At 51.9% G+C, this 13,202-nt stretch overlaps 1 protein-coding gene across 1 annotated transcript in view; it reads left to right on the forward strand.

Annotated features, from left to right (window-relative positions):
* Window positions 1-13,202, forward strand: part of PDE9A (phosphodiesterase 9A) — a 61,768-nt gene that overhangs the window by 1,185 nt on the left and 47,381 nt on the right. The window contains exons 2-3 of the mRNA XM_012659971.1: window positions 227-304; window positions 4,812-4,855. Of these exons, the coding sequence (XP_012515425.1) occupies window positions 227-304; window positions 4,812-4,855 (122 nt within the window). The remainder of the gene's footprint in view (window positions 1-226; window positions 305-4,811; window positions 4,856-13,202) is intronic.

Genomic DNA, 13,202 nt, shown 5'->3' on the forward strand with positions numbered 1-13,202 from the left:
GCACTTAGAATTACACATGGCCGTTTAATTTCATTTGCAAATGGAATGTCAATGGCTGGAGGACGACCTCCCAGCTTCCTGTCCTTCCCGCCCAGGGACCCGGGGCCAGATGGGCCCCTCGACTGTGTTCTTGCTCTTTCGGGCTCGAGCCTCGCGTGAGGCCCAAGTCCAAGTGTGCACCCCAGAGCACATTTTGGGTGAAAACAGACCTGGGTGTGTTTTTCAGGAACACGACCATCTCCCTGCTGACCACAGACGACGCCATGGTCTCCATCGACCCCACCATGCCGGCAAATTCGGAACGGTAAGGGCTCCGCCAGCGCCATCGGCTTGTTCTTCTCGGGCGTGTGTGACGCTTCTCTGCGTGACACGAGAGGGTTTCTGTGATTTCCTCTAAATATACTGCTACGGGAAAGTCTGAATCCCAAGCAGAGACGGCGGGGCGGGGGCAGGGGGGAGTATGCAGGAGGCTTGACTGGGCTCATCCTTGGCGGAAGAGTTAGTCGCTTTCCAAGATGACAGTCATGGCAGGCACGGCTCTACGTTCACACCAGGAACCCTCTGAGGAGGCGTACAGAGGGGGAAGCTGAGGCAGGGAGGCAAGAAGAGCAGCAGAGCCAGGCCCCGGAACCCCTGTCTCAACCTCGGGAAGGGCTGCGGGAGACAGCCCGGCCACAGTCTCTGTGGACAGTTATCATTTACCCATTTAGAGCCAGTCCCCATGTCCCTAAAGTGGCGCGTGCGGGAGGATTCCGTGCGCAGAAGGCGGGAGAGGCTGGGGACACAGGAGAGGGACTGGGGCAGGCCTAGAAAGACCGGCGGGGTTGGCTGGAAATGCACTTGGGAGCGTATGTGACATAGGGAGGGGAAGGACACCGCCCGGGGCCCCTCCAGTCGGTGGCCTGCCCTGTGCCAGGTGGCCTGGAGAGTCCCCAGCCATCTCCACTTCTATTTGCGGTTGGGAGAGGCGGGGTTTAAGTTGCATTCTTGTGAGGCGGTGAGCAGGCACGTCATCAGGCACGGGGAGCCCCTGGGGACCCTCTCTGTCGTCCTCTGCTGATTATCCCCCGAGGGACTCCGTAGCTGCTCCGCGTCATCGGGGTGCTCTGCCCAACTGACCGCGGCCAGCTCTGCACCCACAGCAAGAAGCACGTGCCGGGCAGACCCTCATGCGTCCCCTGGCTGCCTGATATTTGGGCTCCACTGATGGCGTGGCCTGGGACCCCCACTTAGGCCCCCAGGGGGTCCCCCCAGGTGTGTGCGCACCTGAGCACCCAGGATGCACCTTCTCTCCTTGCTCCTGCCCCCAGAACTCTGCTGTCCCGGTCAGCGAGGTCCTAGTGGACTGTGGCCGGCACCGTCTGGATCGGTTGTCTTCCCTGTCACCTTGAGGCCCTGACCAGGCCTCGTCCCCGGCCAGCTATGCCCCTCGGCCTCCCCTCCTGTCCTCAGCTGGGGGCCGTCTCCTGCCCCGCACCCTCCAGCTCTGATTCTCAGCTCCCCCGAAGGCACTGTGCTAATTGGCTCCCCAAAGACTCCACGAGGGTCTTGTAAATCTCAGCGCCAGCTACGGCACTGCTGGATCTCGCTTCAGAAGGCCAGTCCCCAAGTGGTCTGTCACCCCTGACACCCACAAACTGAAGTGACCTCGTCAGAGGGCGTTTCACGCAGACCAGCGCCTGGTCAGTGCAAGCCGGGTCTCTGATGGAGGGAAGCTGCATTGTTTTTCCTGAACTCAGTGAAAACAAGTCTGTGCGCAGAGGTGTCGGACGGGGCAGGTACAGCATAGCTCACCTGGGCCCCAGGTGCCTCGTTAACAAGAGGAAGCTTCAGACTCACCAGACAAAAGCCCTCCGAGACCAAAGAGCCCACATGTCTGAAATGCTCTCTCGTGAGATAAAATAAATGCCTGTCTGAGACCGAGACGGAGACAGACAGATGGAGATGCTGCGGGCACAGCCGTGCCACTGGGCATGGACAGAGACAGAGTGGCCGTGGGTGCAGATAATACGCGTGGAGACAGATACGACAGGAGAAAGGAATAAACTCATTGCAAAGCTGATGGTGACAGGGCAGCGTGTGCCGAGATGTGGATGTGGTCCCCACGTCCTCCTGCACCGCCATGTCATTTGTCCCCTCTTCCGTTTCCTCTGCCACCCCTGCGTCCAGCCTGCCTCTCCCACCAGCTGCCAGGTTCACCTTGGTCAGACACCGCCTTCTCCATGGTGACCTCGTGACCTCTGCCCCGCCGACTTCTCGAGCTTGTCCCATGCCCCACCGCCAGGCTCAGCCCCCCGGGGTCCTGCTTCCTCCCTCGGTGCACACCTCAGTCTGAAACGGCCTAGTTTGCTTATTTGCTATTTTCACTGCTGTCTGCCCCCCTGGACTGGAATCTCTGTCGGGGAAATCTGGCCTTGTCCCCTGCTTGACGGCCAGCTCCTGCCGGAGGTGACACGTGACAGTGTTCAGTCACAGTGGGCTGGATGAATACAGGGGGAATCGGTGAGTTCAGCTCACATCCGTCTCCTCCTCTCTCTCCTGCCCAGAGCGAGAAGCGTCTAAACTGTTCATGGTACATCACGTCATCACGTCTGGCTTGCTGCTTTATTCTGTGCCCATGGTTCTCAGCCAGGGGCAATTTTGTTCCTCAGGGGACACTGGGCAGTGTCCAGAGACAATTCTCGTTGTCACAAAGGGAAGGGGGTGCTGCTGGCATCTGGTGGGTCGAGACCAGGGGTGCTGCTCAGTCCATGGGATGCCCCCACAAACTCACCTGGCCTGGGGTGTCAGTGGCTCACCTGGCCCAGGGTATCAGTGGCTCACCTGGCCTGGGGTGTCAGTGGCTCACCTGGCCCGGGGTGTCAGTGGCTCACCTGGCCTGGGGTGTCAGTAGCTCACCTGGCCCAGGGTGTCAGTGGCTCACCTGGCCCGGGGTGTCAGTGGCTCACCTGGCCTGGGGTGTCAGTGGCTCACCTCGCCTGGGGTGTCAGTGGTGCTGCAGATGAGAACCTGCCTTATGTGGTCTTCTCCCACTTTCTCTTTAGCTATGGCCAACCAGACTGGGCAACATAAAGAGACTTCATGTCTACAAAAAAACAGAAAAATTAGCCGGGCGTGGTGGTGTGCACCTGTAGTCCCACCTACTGGGAGGCCGAGGCAGGAGAATCACTCCAGCCCAGGAGTTCGAGCCCACAGTGAGCTGTGTTGACACCACTGCACTCCAGCCTGGGAGACAGAGCAAGACCCTGTCTAAAAGAAAAAAACATAAAAAACAACTTTTAGAGAAAGACAAATACAATGAAAAGTCAAGGCCAGTTTCTCCCTTCCACAGAGGGACGGTTTATGTTAATTCTGTGGTCGAGGAGGACGATGAAGATTCGACTCGATTTAGACTGAGTAGCCAAGAGTTTATTCCATCACGGGAGCAGCGTGGCCGGTTCTGAGAACATCGCTGCTGTTGGAGTCAAGAGGGTTAGGGAACTGGGAGCCAGGACTAATCTTGCGTGGCCAAGAAATGCAGCCAGGGATCTGGAGCCCAAGAGCCCAGAAGGTTCTGCAGCCGCCTGGAGCGTTCACACAGGCTCAGTGTCCAGTCCCACAGCCGCTTGGCCTCTGTTGCCCACGTGGCGGCTCCCGACCCCCACTCAGCAGCCCCGTGCAGAGGCTGCCTCCGTGTGCCTCCAGGCAGAAGGGGCTGGGGGCTCCGTCCAGGTGCACGGGCAGGCCCAGGAGCCCGGCGGCAACGGAGGCCTCTTGGTGCCCCTGTCATGTGTCAAGCCCACAGGGCATCCTCCCTGGCGTCTCTTACGTGGGAGAAGTTGCTGGACACCCCTCTCCTGCTCTGTGCCCACCTGCAGCCGGGCGGGGTCCAACCTGTCCTTGGACGTGGACGTCAGTTCCACGAGGGCAGGGGCATTTTGGTCTTGTTCACAGTCGTATCACCAGCACCGGACTGCGGGGCGCACAGTGAAAATCGGGTAGAATTGCCATGAACGACATGAACCTGTATTTTATTTTGATACATTCGTTCCCAAGTTCATTCGCTGAGACCGGGGGTTACCTCTTGGAATTTTAATGGGGTTGCCGGACTGCTCTCCCCGGGGTGGCAGCGGCCCAGGCCCCACCAGCCACACCTGTGAGCCTTTCCCTGCATCCTTGCAGCCTCCTTTTACCGGCTTTCAGAATTTGGCTGCACCGCTGGGTAAAAGAATAACCTCTCTCTCGAGGTGAGCCCCTCTTGCGCTGCGCCCCCGGGCCATTGCCCAGTCCCGCTCTTTGCCCGTTGCCCGCTGGCGAAGTCATCTTTTCCTGCCAGAGGCCCTTGTGTGTAGCGTGGGCAACCGTTTGTCTGCCGTAAGCATTGCCAGCGTCCTCCCCACCCACCCGGGGTCTTGGGATTACTGGGGGTGACATTGCTGAGACCCTGGTGGCTTTTTGACTTGTTGATCTGGGGGTACAGCCGCCGTGACCCAACAGAGCCAAAGAGAGGAGCCCTCCGCACCTGCGGGCGCGAGGGGGGCGGGGGGGGCGCAGGCGGTTCCGGCGGCTCTGCCCTTCCCAGCTCTGGGCAGCACTTCGGCAGCAGTGCCAATGACGAAACGTGTTTCATTGCCCAAATGTGAGCATTACAGAGGAAGTTATCGCTTAAATGATATATTTAAAATTCATCTCAGTGAAGAAACTCAGAACAGCCAACGAAACTAATTTCAAAACAAACCAAAAAAAGCCTAATCCACTGAATTCTAATTCACGCCGGGATTTATCTCTCACGCCAGACGGCAGGCCTGACAGCACTGTCTTCTCTCTTGCAGCACTCCCTACAAAGTGAGACCCGTGGCCATCAAGCAACTCTCTGGTAAGGTGCTGCGGTCGTTTCTTAAATTAAAAAGAAAAGAAGAATGACTGAGCCTGCCCTGCGATTAAATACGTAGTAGTTAAATGTTTGAATCTACAGCCCGATACCATTAGAGTCTGAAACGTTGTGTGTACCACTGCAGAGGCTCTGCCCACGACAGCCCTCTGGGACACCCCCGAGTCCCTGAGGACTTAGCAGATGCCAGGCGACACTCCACTCTGTCTTCCCAGCCCACGCCTGTGCCCCCCGCCGTGGCTGCCAGGCCCGGCCATCTGCAGCCCGCGCAGCCAGTCATGGCGTTGTGTTAGAATTCCTTTCCTTGTGGGTTTCATATCACTTTTATTTATGTATGATTCGTGCATAACAAAATGATCCCATTTAAGTGCCTATTTTGATGAGTTTTAAAACATTTCTACACCCTTGTAACCATCACCAACATCATGAGACAGCATTTACACCACCTGGAAAGTTCTCTCATGCCTCCCAGGTTTTCTCTGTCCACGGCCGACCTGCTTTCTGACACCACCCGCCAGATTTGTCTCTCTGAGAGTTTCATAGGAAAGAAATTATATGGTGTGTGTGTTCTTTTTTGACTAGACATAACGTTTCTGGGATCCACCCATGTTGTGTGTATACATAGTTCATTCCTTTTTATCGTGGTTCAGTTTTTGTTGAAATTACCCTAGTGAGTTTTCCGTTCACTTGTGGGTGGACGTTTGGGTTGTTTCCAGTTTGGGGGCTTTTATAAATAAGGCTGCTCTGGGCATTAAAGTACAAGTCTTTGTGGGGGTGACGTAGTCTCATATATTTTATTTTACTTGGATAAATGCCTATAGACCTAAGACACCCAAGACCTTGCCAAGTTTTTTATGAAGTCAAACATATACTTAACCGTCTTCCCTAAGAGTGGGATGGAAGAGCCTGTAGGATGTGCCCCCAATCTGGGTGTGTTTGACATTTTCCTCATGATCAGCCTGGACATGTGGGTTTTTGGAAGGAGCATGTGTGTGATGTCCACGTGGCATCGGTGGCTTCTCCATGGGAGAGTCACTGTTCACCCCCTAACTTATTCTTCTCTGGAAGCAAGTCACTGAGTCTAGCCCACCTAAGCGGGGAGAAAGAATCGAGGCTCTTTTCTACATACGGATATCCATTTGCTCCAGCACCGTTTGTTGAAAGATAGTCCTCTTCTCCCACTGAATTTCCATGACACCTTGGTCCAAAATCAATGGGCCATTTATATGTGAGTCCTTCTCTGGGCGTCATGTCCTATGCCATTAATGTATATGTCTGTCCTTAAACCAACAGCACACTGTCTGGATTACGGTATATTGATAGTAGGTCAGTCAGGTAGTGTAAGTTCTCTGGTTTCTTTCTTCTTTTTCAAAAATGCTATTCCTTTTATTTTCAAATAAATTTTAGAATCAGTCTGTCAGTTGATACCAGTTTAAAAAAAAGTCTGTTAGGATTTCGATTGAAATTACATTAAATATACAGAAAAATGTGGGAAGAATTAATATCTTCATAATGTTGAGTCTTCTAATTCATGAATATGGTATACCTCTCCATACACTGGGGTCTCCTTCAATGTCTCTCAGTGATGTGTTCTAGGTGTCAGTGTAAAGGTCTTGAATATGTGTTGATAAATCCATCGTTAAGTATTTCAGATTTTTAATGCTATTGTCCATGGATTTTTTCAAATTTCAATTTGCAGTAGTTTTAGTTCATAGAAATTGGCTTTAGTGTATTGACCTTGCTAAACTCATTTATTGGGTCTAGTACCTTTTTGTAGATTTCCTATGATTCTGTAGATGATTTTCTACATCTTCCAATAAAGAATTGCTTCCTCCATCTAAATCCAGACACCTTTTCTTGCTTCTAGTTCCTTTCCTTGCCTGTTGTACCGGCTAGGATGTCCACTGCAGTAGAGGAATAGGTGTGAGGTGGAGATCATTGCTTTGTTCTTAATTGTAGGAAAAATGTGAGAAGTCTTTTCACCATCAGTTATGACGTTAGCTGTAGCTTTTTTAATGGATGCTCTTAATCAGGTTAAGGGGGTTTTGTTTGCTTGTTTATTCCATTTCTAGTTTGTTGAAAGTTTTAGTCATAAATTGGTGTTGAATTTTGTGAAATGCTTTTCTATCTCTGTTGAGATGATCATGTTTTCTCTATTCTGTTAATAGTGAATTATACTGATTAATTTTAAACCAGTAAACTAACCTTGCATTCCTGTTATAAACTCCATTTGGTCATGGCATATTATTTTATCTTTTTGTTTTGGATTCAATTTGCAAATAATTTTGCACCTGTGTTAATGAGGGATAATGTTCCATAGTTTCCATTTCTTATAATATGTTCATCTGGTTTTGATATGAGGGTAATGGTGGCCTCACAAAATGAGTGGAGAAATGTTCCCTCCTTCCCTATTTTCTGGGACAATTTGTGTAGGATTGGCATTATTTCTTCCTTAAATGTTTGGTGGAATTCACCACTGAATCCATCTGGGCCTGAAGTTTGTTTGTGGGCAGATTTTTAATTATGAGTTTAGTTTCTTTACTAGATAAGAATACTCCGGTTTTGTATTTCTTTGAGGATTAATTTCAGGAAGTCGTGTTCATTTCATCCAGGTTTCACCTAAGAACTTATTGGCGTGGTGGAGTCTGAAATATGTCTTTGCCGTCCTTTTTGTCTGTGGAGTTTAGGGAATCCTCCCTTTCATTCGGGATATTAGTAATTTGCACCTTCTCCCTTTTAAGTTAATCTGTCTAATTAGAGATTTATAGATTTGATTGATCACCTTTGGGTTTCTTTGGTTTCCTCCATTGTCTGTTTCCTGTTTCGTTGATTTCTCCTCTGCTTTGGTTCTCCCTCCTTCTCTCTCCAGGTTTGATTTACTCTTATGGCTTCTAAAGGTAGAAGTTCAGATCGTTGATTTTAGACCTTTTTATATATAACAATTTAAAGCTAAAGATTTCCCTGTAAGCATACTTGTATCCCATTCATTTTCACATGTTGTATTTTCATTTTCCTTCTGCTCAATATATTTTCTAATTTACCCTGTGGTTCCTTCCCTGACCCAGTTTTTATTTAGAAGTGTATGATTTAATTCCCAAATGTCTGGATATTTTCCAGGTGTCTTTCTCTGTTATTGATTTCTAAGTTGATTCCGTTAGGATCAAAAACAGACTCTATTATTACCGTCTTTTTAAATTTATCAAGGTAACATGGTTCATCTTGGTGACTGTTCCACGTACACATGAAAGAATGTGTATTTTGCTATTACTGGGTGGAATATTCTGTAATTGTTGTTTAGGTCAAGTTAGTTGACAGTGTAGTTCAAGTTTTTTGTATCTTATTTTTTGTCTACTTGTTCTAGCACTTACTGAGAAATGGATATTAAAATATGCAGCTGTAATTGTGGATTTGTTGATTTCTTTTCTCGGCTCTGTCTGTTCTTGCTCCATGCATTTTCAATTTCTGTTATTAAGTGCATACTGATTTAGGATCGCTAAACCTTCTTGATGGATTAACCCCTTTATTCTTACGAAAATTTATCTTTGATGCTATTCCTTGTTTTGAAGCGTTCTTTCTGCATCTCATATTAACTCCAGCCCTCTCATCCTTAGCACTCGCACGTCATGTCCCTTGTCCTTCTGTAAATGTACGTATGTCTTTACAGTTGAAGTGCATTTCTTATAGGCAGCAATTATCAATTTGGGCCATTTCAGCCTTTTAATTGACATTTTCAAACCATTTACATTAAATGCAAATATAGACATGGTTGGGTTTTAATCTGCTATCTTGCTATTCATTTTCTATTTATCCTTTTTAGGTTCTTTTCTCTTTTCCTGCGTCTTTCGGATACTGAGCATTTTTCAGTTTAATATTTTTTGTCCACTCTTGGTTTGTGAGCTATACTTCTTTGTTTTATTTCTTTGTGGTTGTTCTTGGTTTTACAATTCGTATCATGAACTTAGCACCATCTGCCTTTAATCACATCCCAGCCCGTCGCTGAGACATGAGACGCAGCAGAGTACTTCCGTCTCTCCCGTCTCACGCTCTGCGCTTCATGTCATACGTTTCACTTCTACGCGCGTTCGAAACCCCACAATACACCGTTGCTGCGCGTTGCTTGCAACGGTCAATTATATTTTTTGTTTCATTTCTTTGTGTAGATCCAGGTTTGCACCTGGTGCCATTTTCTTTCTTCCTTTTGAACTTCTCTTAACATTTCTCATATTGCTGGTCCTCTGACAACAAATTTGTCTTAAAAAGTTTTTATTTCACCTTCGTTCTGGAGGGGCATTTTCTTGCCATAGAGAATGTTAGTTTGACGGGTTTTCAGTACTCTCAGTGGGTCTTTCCGTTGACTTTTGGCTGGAACAGCGCCTGGTGAGCATCAGTCTGCGCTGGGCCATGTCCTTGTTTCTGTCTGCAATGTGTCCCTTGCCCAGATTGCTCAGATATTCCCTTTGTCACTGGCTTTCAGGGGCAGGTCACGGTGGCCTTGGTGTGGTTTTCTTTCTGCTTAGCCTGCTCAGGGTTCATGGACCTTCTTGGACCTTTAGGTTCACATTTTTCATCAAATTCGGAAGTTTTCTATGCCCTGCTCTCTTCCCTCTCCTTAGGACCCTAATTACCTGAGTGGTGTCCCCAGACTCGCTAGGGCTCTGTTCATATTTTTTCTCTGTTGCTTGATTTTTCTTAGACGTTTTTGTTCTATCTTCAGTGCCATTGGTCTTCCCTTCCACGTTGCCTAGTCTGCGTTAATCTCACTGAGTGAAATTTTCATTTCAGGCATTGCATTTTTCATCCTTAGGAATTCCATTTTGCTCTTTTTTTATATCTTCCATGTTTATATCTTCCATTTATCTCCTCATCGCGTTCAGAGGTCGGCTTCGAAGGTCGTTGTAAGGACTCCAGCTCTGTGCCGAGCGATACGGGAGCTGTGAGCAGGCTCTGAGCAGAGAAGTGACGTCACCAGGTTATATTTGTAAACCTGGCTCAGCCTGCCCTGCTGAGGTCTCGCAGGGGGCAGCGGCAAAGGTGGAGGCAGAGAGACCCTTGAGGGGGCCGCGGCGGTGATTCCAGCGGGAGGAGGGGGAGACCCAGGTTGGGTGGGGGGCAGCGGTCAGATTCCGGGATGTTCTGAAGGAAGAGACAAGCCTTGTTCCCAACCGAGTGGGAGTGGGATGTTAGCTTAAAAGGAGTCAGAGAAGCCTCCGGGCTGTGCCTTAAGCCACTGAGCGCAACTGCCCGGGGTGGCGCAGGGCAGTGGGCAGAAGGGCGCCGGTGCCTCGATACCCCCCAGGGCAGGAGGGTCAGAGTGACAAAGCCCTGGGAGCAAAGGAACAAAAAGCAGGCCAAGCACAGGGTGCCGGGCGGGGCTCGGCACAGGCAGCCCAGGCCAGGCCCGCCGCGCTCAGAGTACCACTGGAAGAAGGAAGACGGATCTTTGGGTAACTTTGGGGCCCCACCTAGCACCAATGGGAGATGGATTGGGGCTCATTAAGGGACAGAATTTAACGAAGGTTAGAGCCAGCCGTAAGTCACGTCGGCTGCCTTAGGGACGGAATGCAGGAGTCTGGCAGAGGGCTGCCGGCTGTGGGCACCGAGTTGGTGTCCTCTGAGGCCCTCCCAGAGCCCGGGTCCCAGGAGCCCCAAAAACCAAACTGCAGTGCACAAAGGCTTGTATTGATCTCAGCATCGTGACACTCTGAGTAAAGGAACAATAGGGGCATTTCTCCTGACTATGCCAGGATGAGAAAAAGTAGAAAACCCGTCGAGGCTTTGCACCATCTTCACACGGGCCGGACTGGCTCGGAAGCATCCGGCTGTGTCGTCAAAAGCGCAGGGGTGTGACGGCCTTGAGGACGTCAGCAGGGCCCAGGCTCCCGCCAGCCGTACCCCACGCCAGAGCCTGCAGGGGGCAAGTGCTCGCTGTGTTTGTTGGTCAGCACATGGTGCGGCCCGGAGGGGACCGGAAGCGCGTACGCTTCTGCTGGACCAGGCGGGACGTCCCTCTTCAGAGACCACAGCGGCCCAGTGGAAGGCCAGCCGTGGGTCTGCTCTGTCCCTGTGAACCACCCTGGCAGCACTGCGTTTACTCCACAGCGAGGAGTCGCCAGGTTTCCAAGGGCTGCGCCGTCCCCGGCAACATCGGCGCCTCCTGCGCGGGCCTGCCTTCCTGCCCGGCCACATCCCCGGCCAGGACAGCTCCACCTCTTCCCGGCCAGGGCGTCGTGCGGCTCCCTGCTCTTCACGTGGGCTGGTATTCCAGGGTTTTCTTCTGGGGACAAAGGTGGCGTCAGGCAAACCCTCATGGCTTTCCTGAGACAAGCAGGAACAGGGGGCTTTGTGAGAAATACATTTCGAAAACATCTTTCCGCTTCAGAACTTGTTCTTAGGAATCCTGAGTCTCCCTGTGGCGACAGCCTTCCCTCTCCCCTCCGCCGGCCTCGCTGCCCAGAGCCTCTGAGCCTCTGAGCCTCTGCCCAGGTCCCTCCCCGGTCCTGGCAGGGCAGCGCGGAGCCAGGGCCGCCCTTGAGCCAGCAGCCGCGCTGACGACGGTGATCACAGCCCCTCAGGAAAGGAGAGGCGCCTGCTTCCCGGCTGGCACGCGGCTGCCGAGGCCCCACACCCTCCTCCCGAGGTCCCAGCCCTCCGGATTCTCAGTGCGTTTCAGCAAATGCCCCGACTGGTCTTGGGGGGACCGTCTGATGCACAGATGCCCCAGAGTTTTGCTGTTTTGCTACCTAAATACATACTCAGAAAACAGTAAAGAGAACAGTAGTATCCAAAACATGACTTTCATAGAAAAGAAACACTGGCCAGTCCTGGCCCAGGCCCACAGCACCACTGCGAACCGCGACACTGTTCTTGGGGCGTCACCGAGTGGCCACGCGGCTCCCGCTGCAGCTCAGAGCAGACGCCCTGGTTACCGGGCACCTCTCTTAGAAAAACAATCTCTTTGCCTAATCGTAGGAGATAATCACGTGGACAGACTGTTTTTCCCTTTTGTGAATAAAATAAAGTCAGTAGCGACTACGAAAACCCCGGGCTCCTGTGCGTCTTCCTAGGACAATAGCGCCGATTCCTCCGAAAACCCTTGAACCATCAGTCACTTTTATTTGATTTAAGCAGCTCACATTCAAAGAGTGGTGTTTTCCAGATTGCAAAGTGCGTGATTTCAGTCTGCAGCCGGCTGCGTGTGCCTAGCCGGTGCCTCTGCCCGCCAGGAGCCAAGGGTCAGGTACACGTTAGAATAGTCCCCTCCGCGAGGAAAGGACGGGTGGGCCTTGCCTGGCCCGAGTTCCCCGGGCCCATGACGGCAGCGAGAGTCCGTGTGTTCACGACGCTAAGCCAGGGGCCTCATGTCTCTCTTTGGCCAGAGCGTGCTGCGCCCCTTGCTGGGCGCTCTCACGGTTTCTCGGGGTGCAGCCACTATCAAGCCGTTGAGTCATACTCCACCGAAGGGACAGCACCTTCAACTTCAGAGCTAAGAACAGGACCCTGAAGTACAGGTGTGGGTTCTCCTCTGTGTCCCTGCCTGCCCCAGGGCCCAGGACGGGCTCTCTTGTGGCCCCACGCCTGGCCAGCCTCTGCGTCCTGCAGGGAGGCCCTGCGAATCCCACACACTGCCGGCTCTGGCCGAGCGCGGCTCTCAGGTTCCGCCTCCCTGGCCAGAGACCGTCGGATACTCAGAGCCTTCCTGTTGGCAGCAGTGTCATTGTCATTGCTGTTTCCAAAGGACAGTAAAAGGGGAGCCTTGAAGACACCAGGGGCATCCACCACAGAGTGGTGCTGTGCTGCACTTTTGTGTTTAGAGACAGGGTCTCACTCTGTCACCCAGGCCGGAGTGCAGTGGCGTCATCATAGCTCACTGCAGTGTCAAACTCCTGGGCTCAAGCATCCTCTTGCCTCAGCTTCCCGAGTAGCTGGGACTACAGGATGCTCCACCGAGCCCAGCTAATTTTTAGATTTTTTGTAGAGATGGGGCCTCAACTATGTTGCCCAGGCTGGTCTCAAACTCCTGGCCTCAAGTGATCCTCCTGCCTCAGCCTCCCAAAGTGCTGGGATAACAGGCATGAGCCACCACACCCGGCCATGTATTGTGCTTCTGCAAGCCAGAGGTGACAGGTGGCCAGCAGGTGGGCAGGCTGGCTGGCTGTGCATGGACGGTGCTGAGAATTCCAGCAGGGAACAGGTAGCCCTGCCCCTGACACACGCCTGCTTCTCTTCCTCAGGGAGAGAGCTCCAGCTGCTCTTTACAGACGCCCCTGGTAGTGCAGAGCTGGCCCTTTTTGCCCCGAGACCCAAGGAGGCCAGGCCAAAAGGACCCATCCTT

This window comes from Propithecus coquereli, unplaced genomic scaffold (genome assembly GCF_000956105.1).
Source record: "Propithecus coquereli isolate 6110/MARCELLA unplaced genomic scaffold, Pcoq_1.0 Scaffold644, whole genome shotgun sequence".
Classification (NCBI taxonomy): Eukaryota; Metazoa; Chordata; class Mammalia; order Primates; family Indriidae; genus Propithecus; species Propithecus coquereli.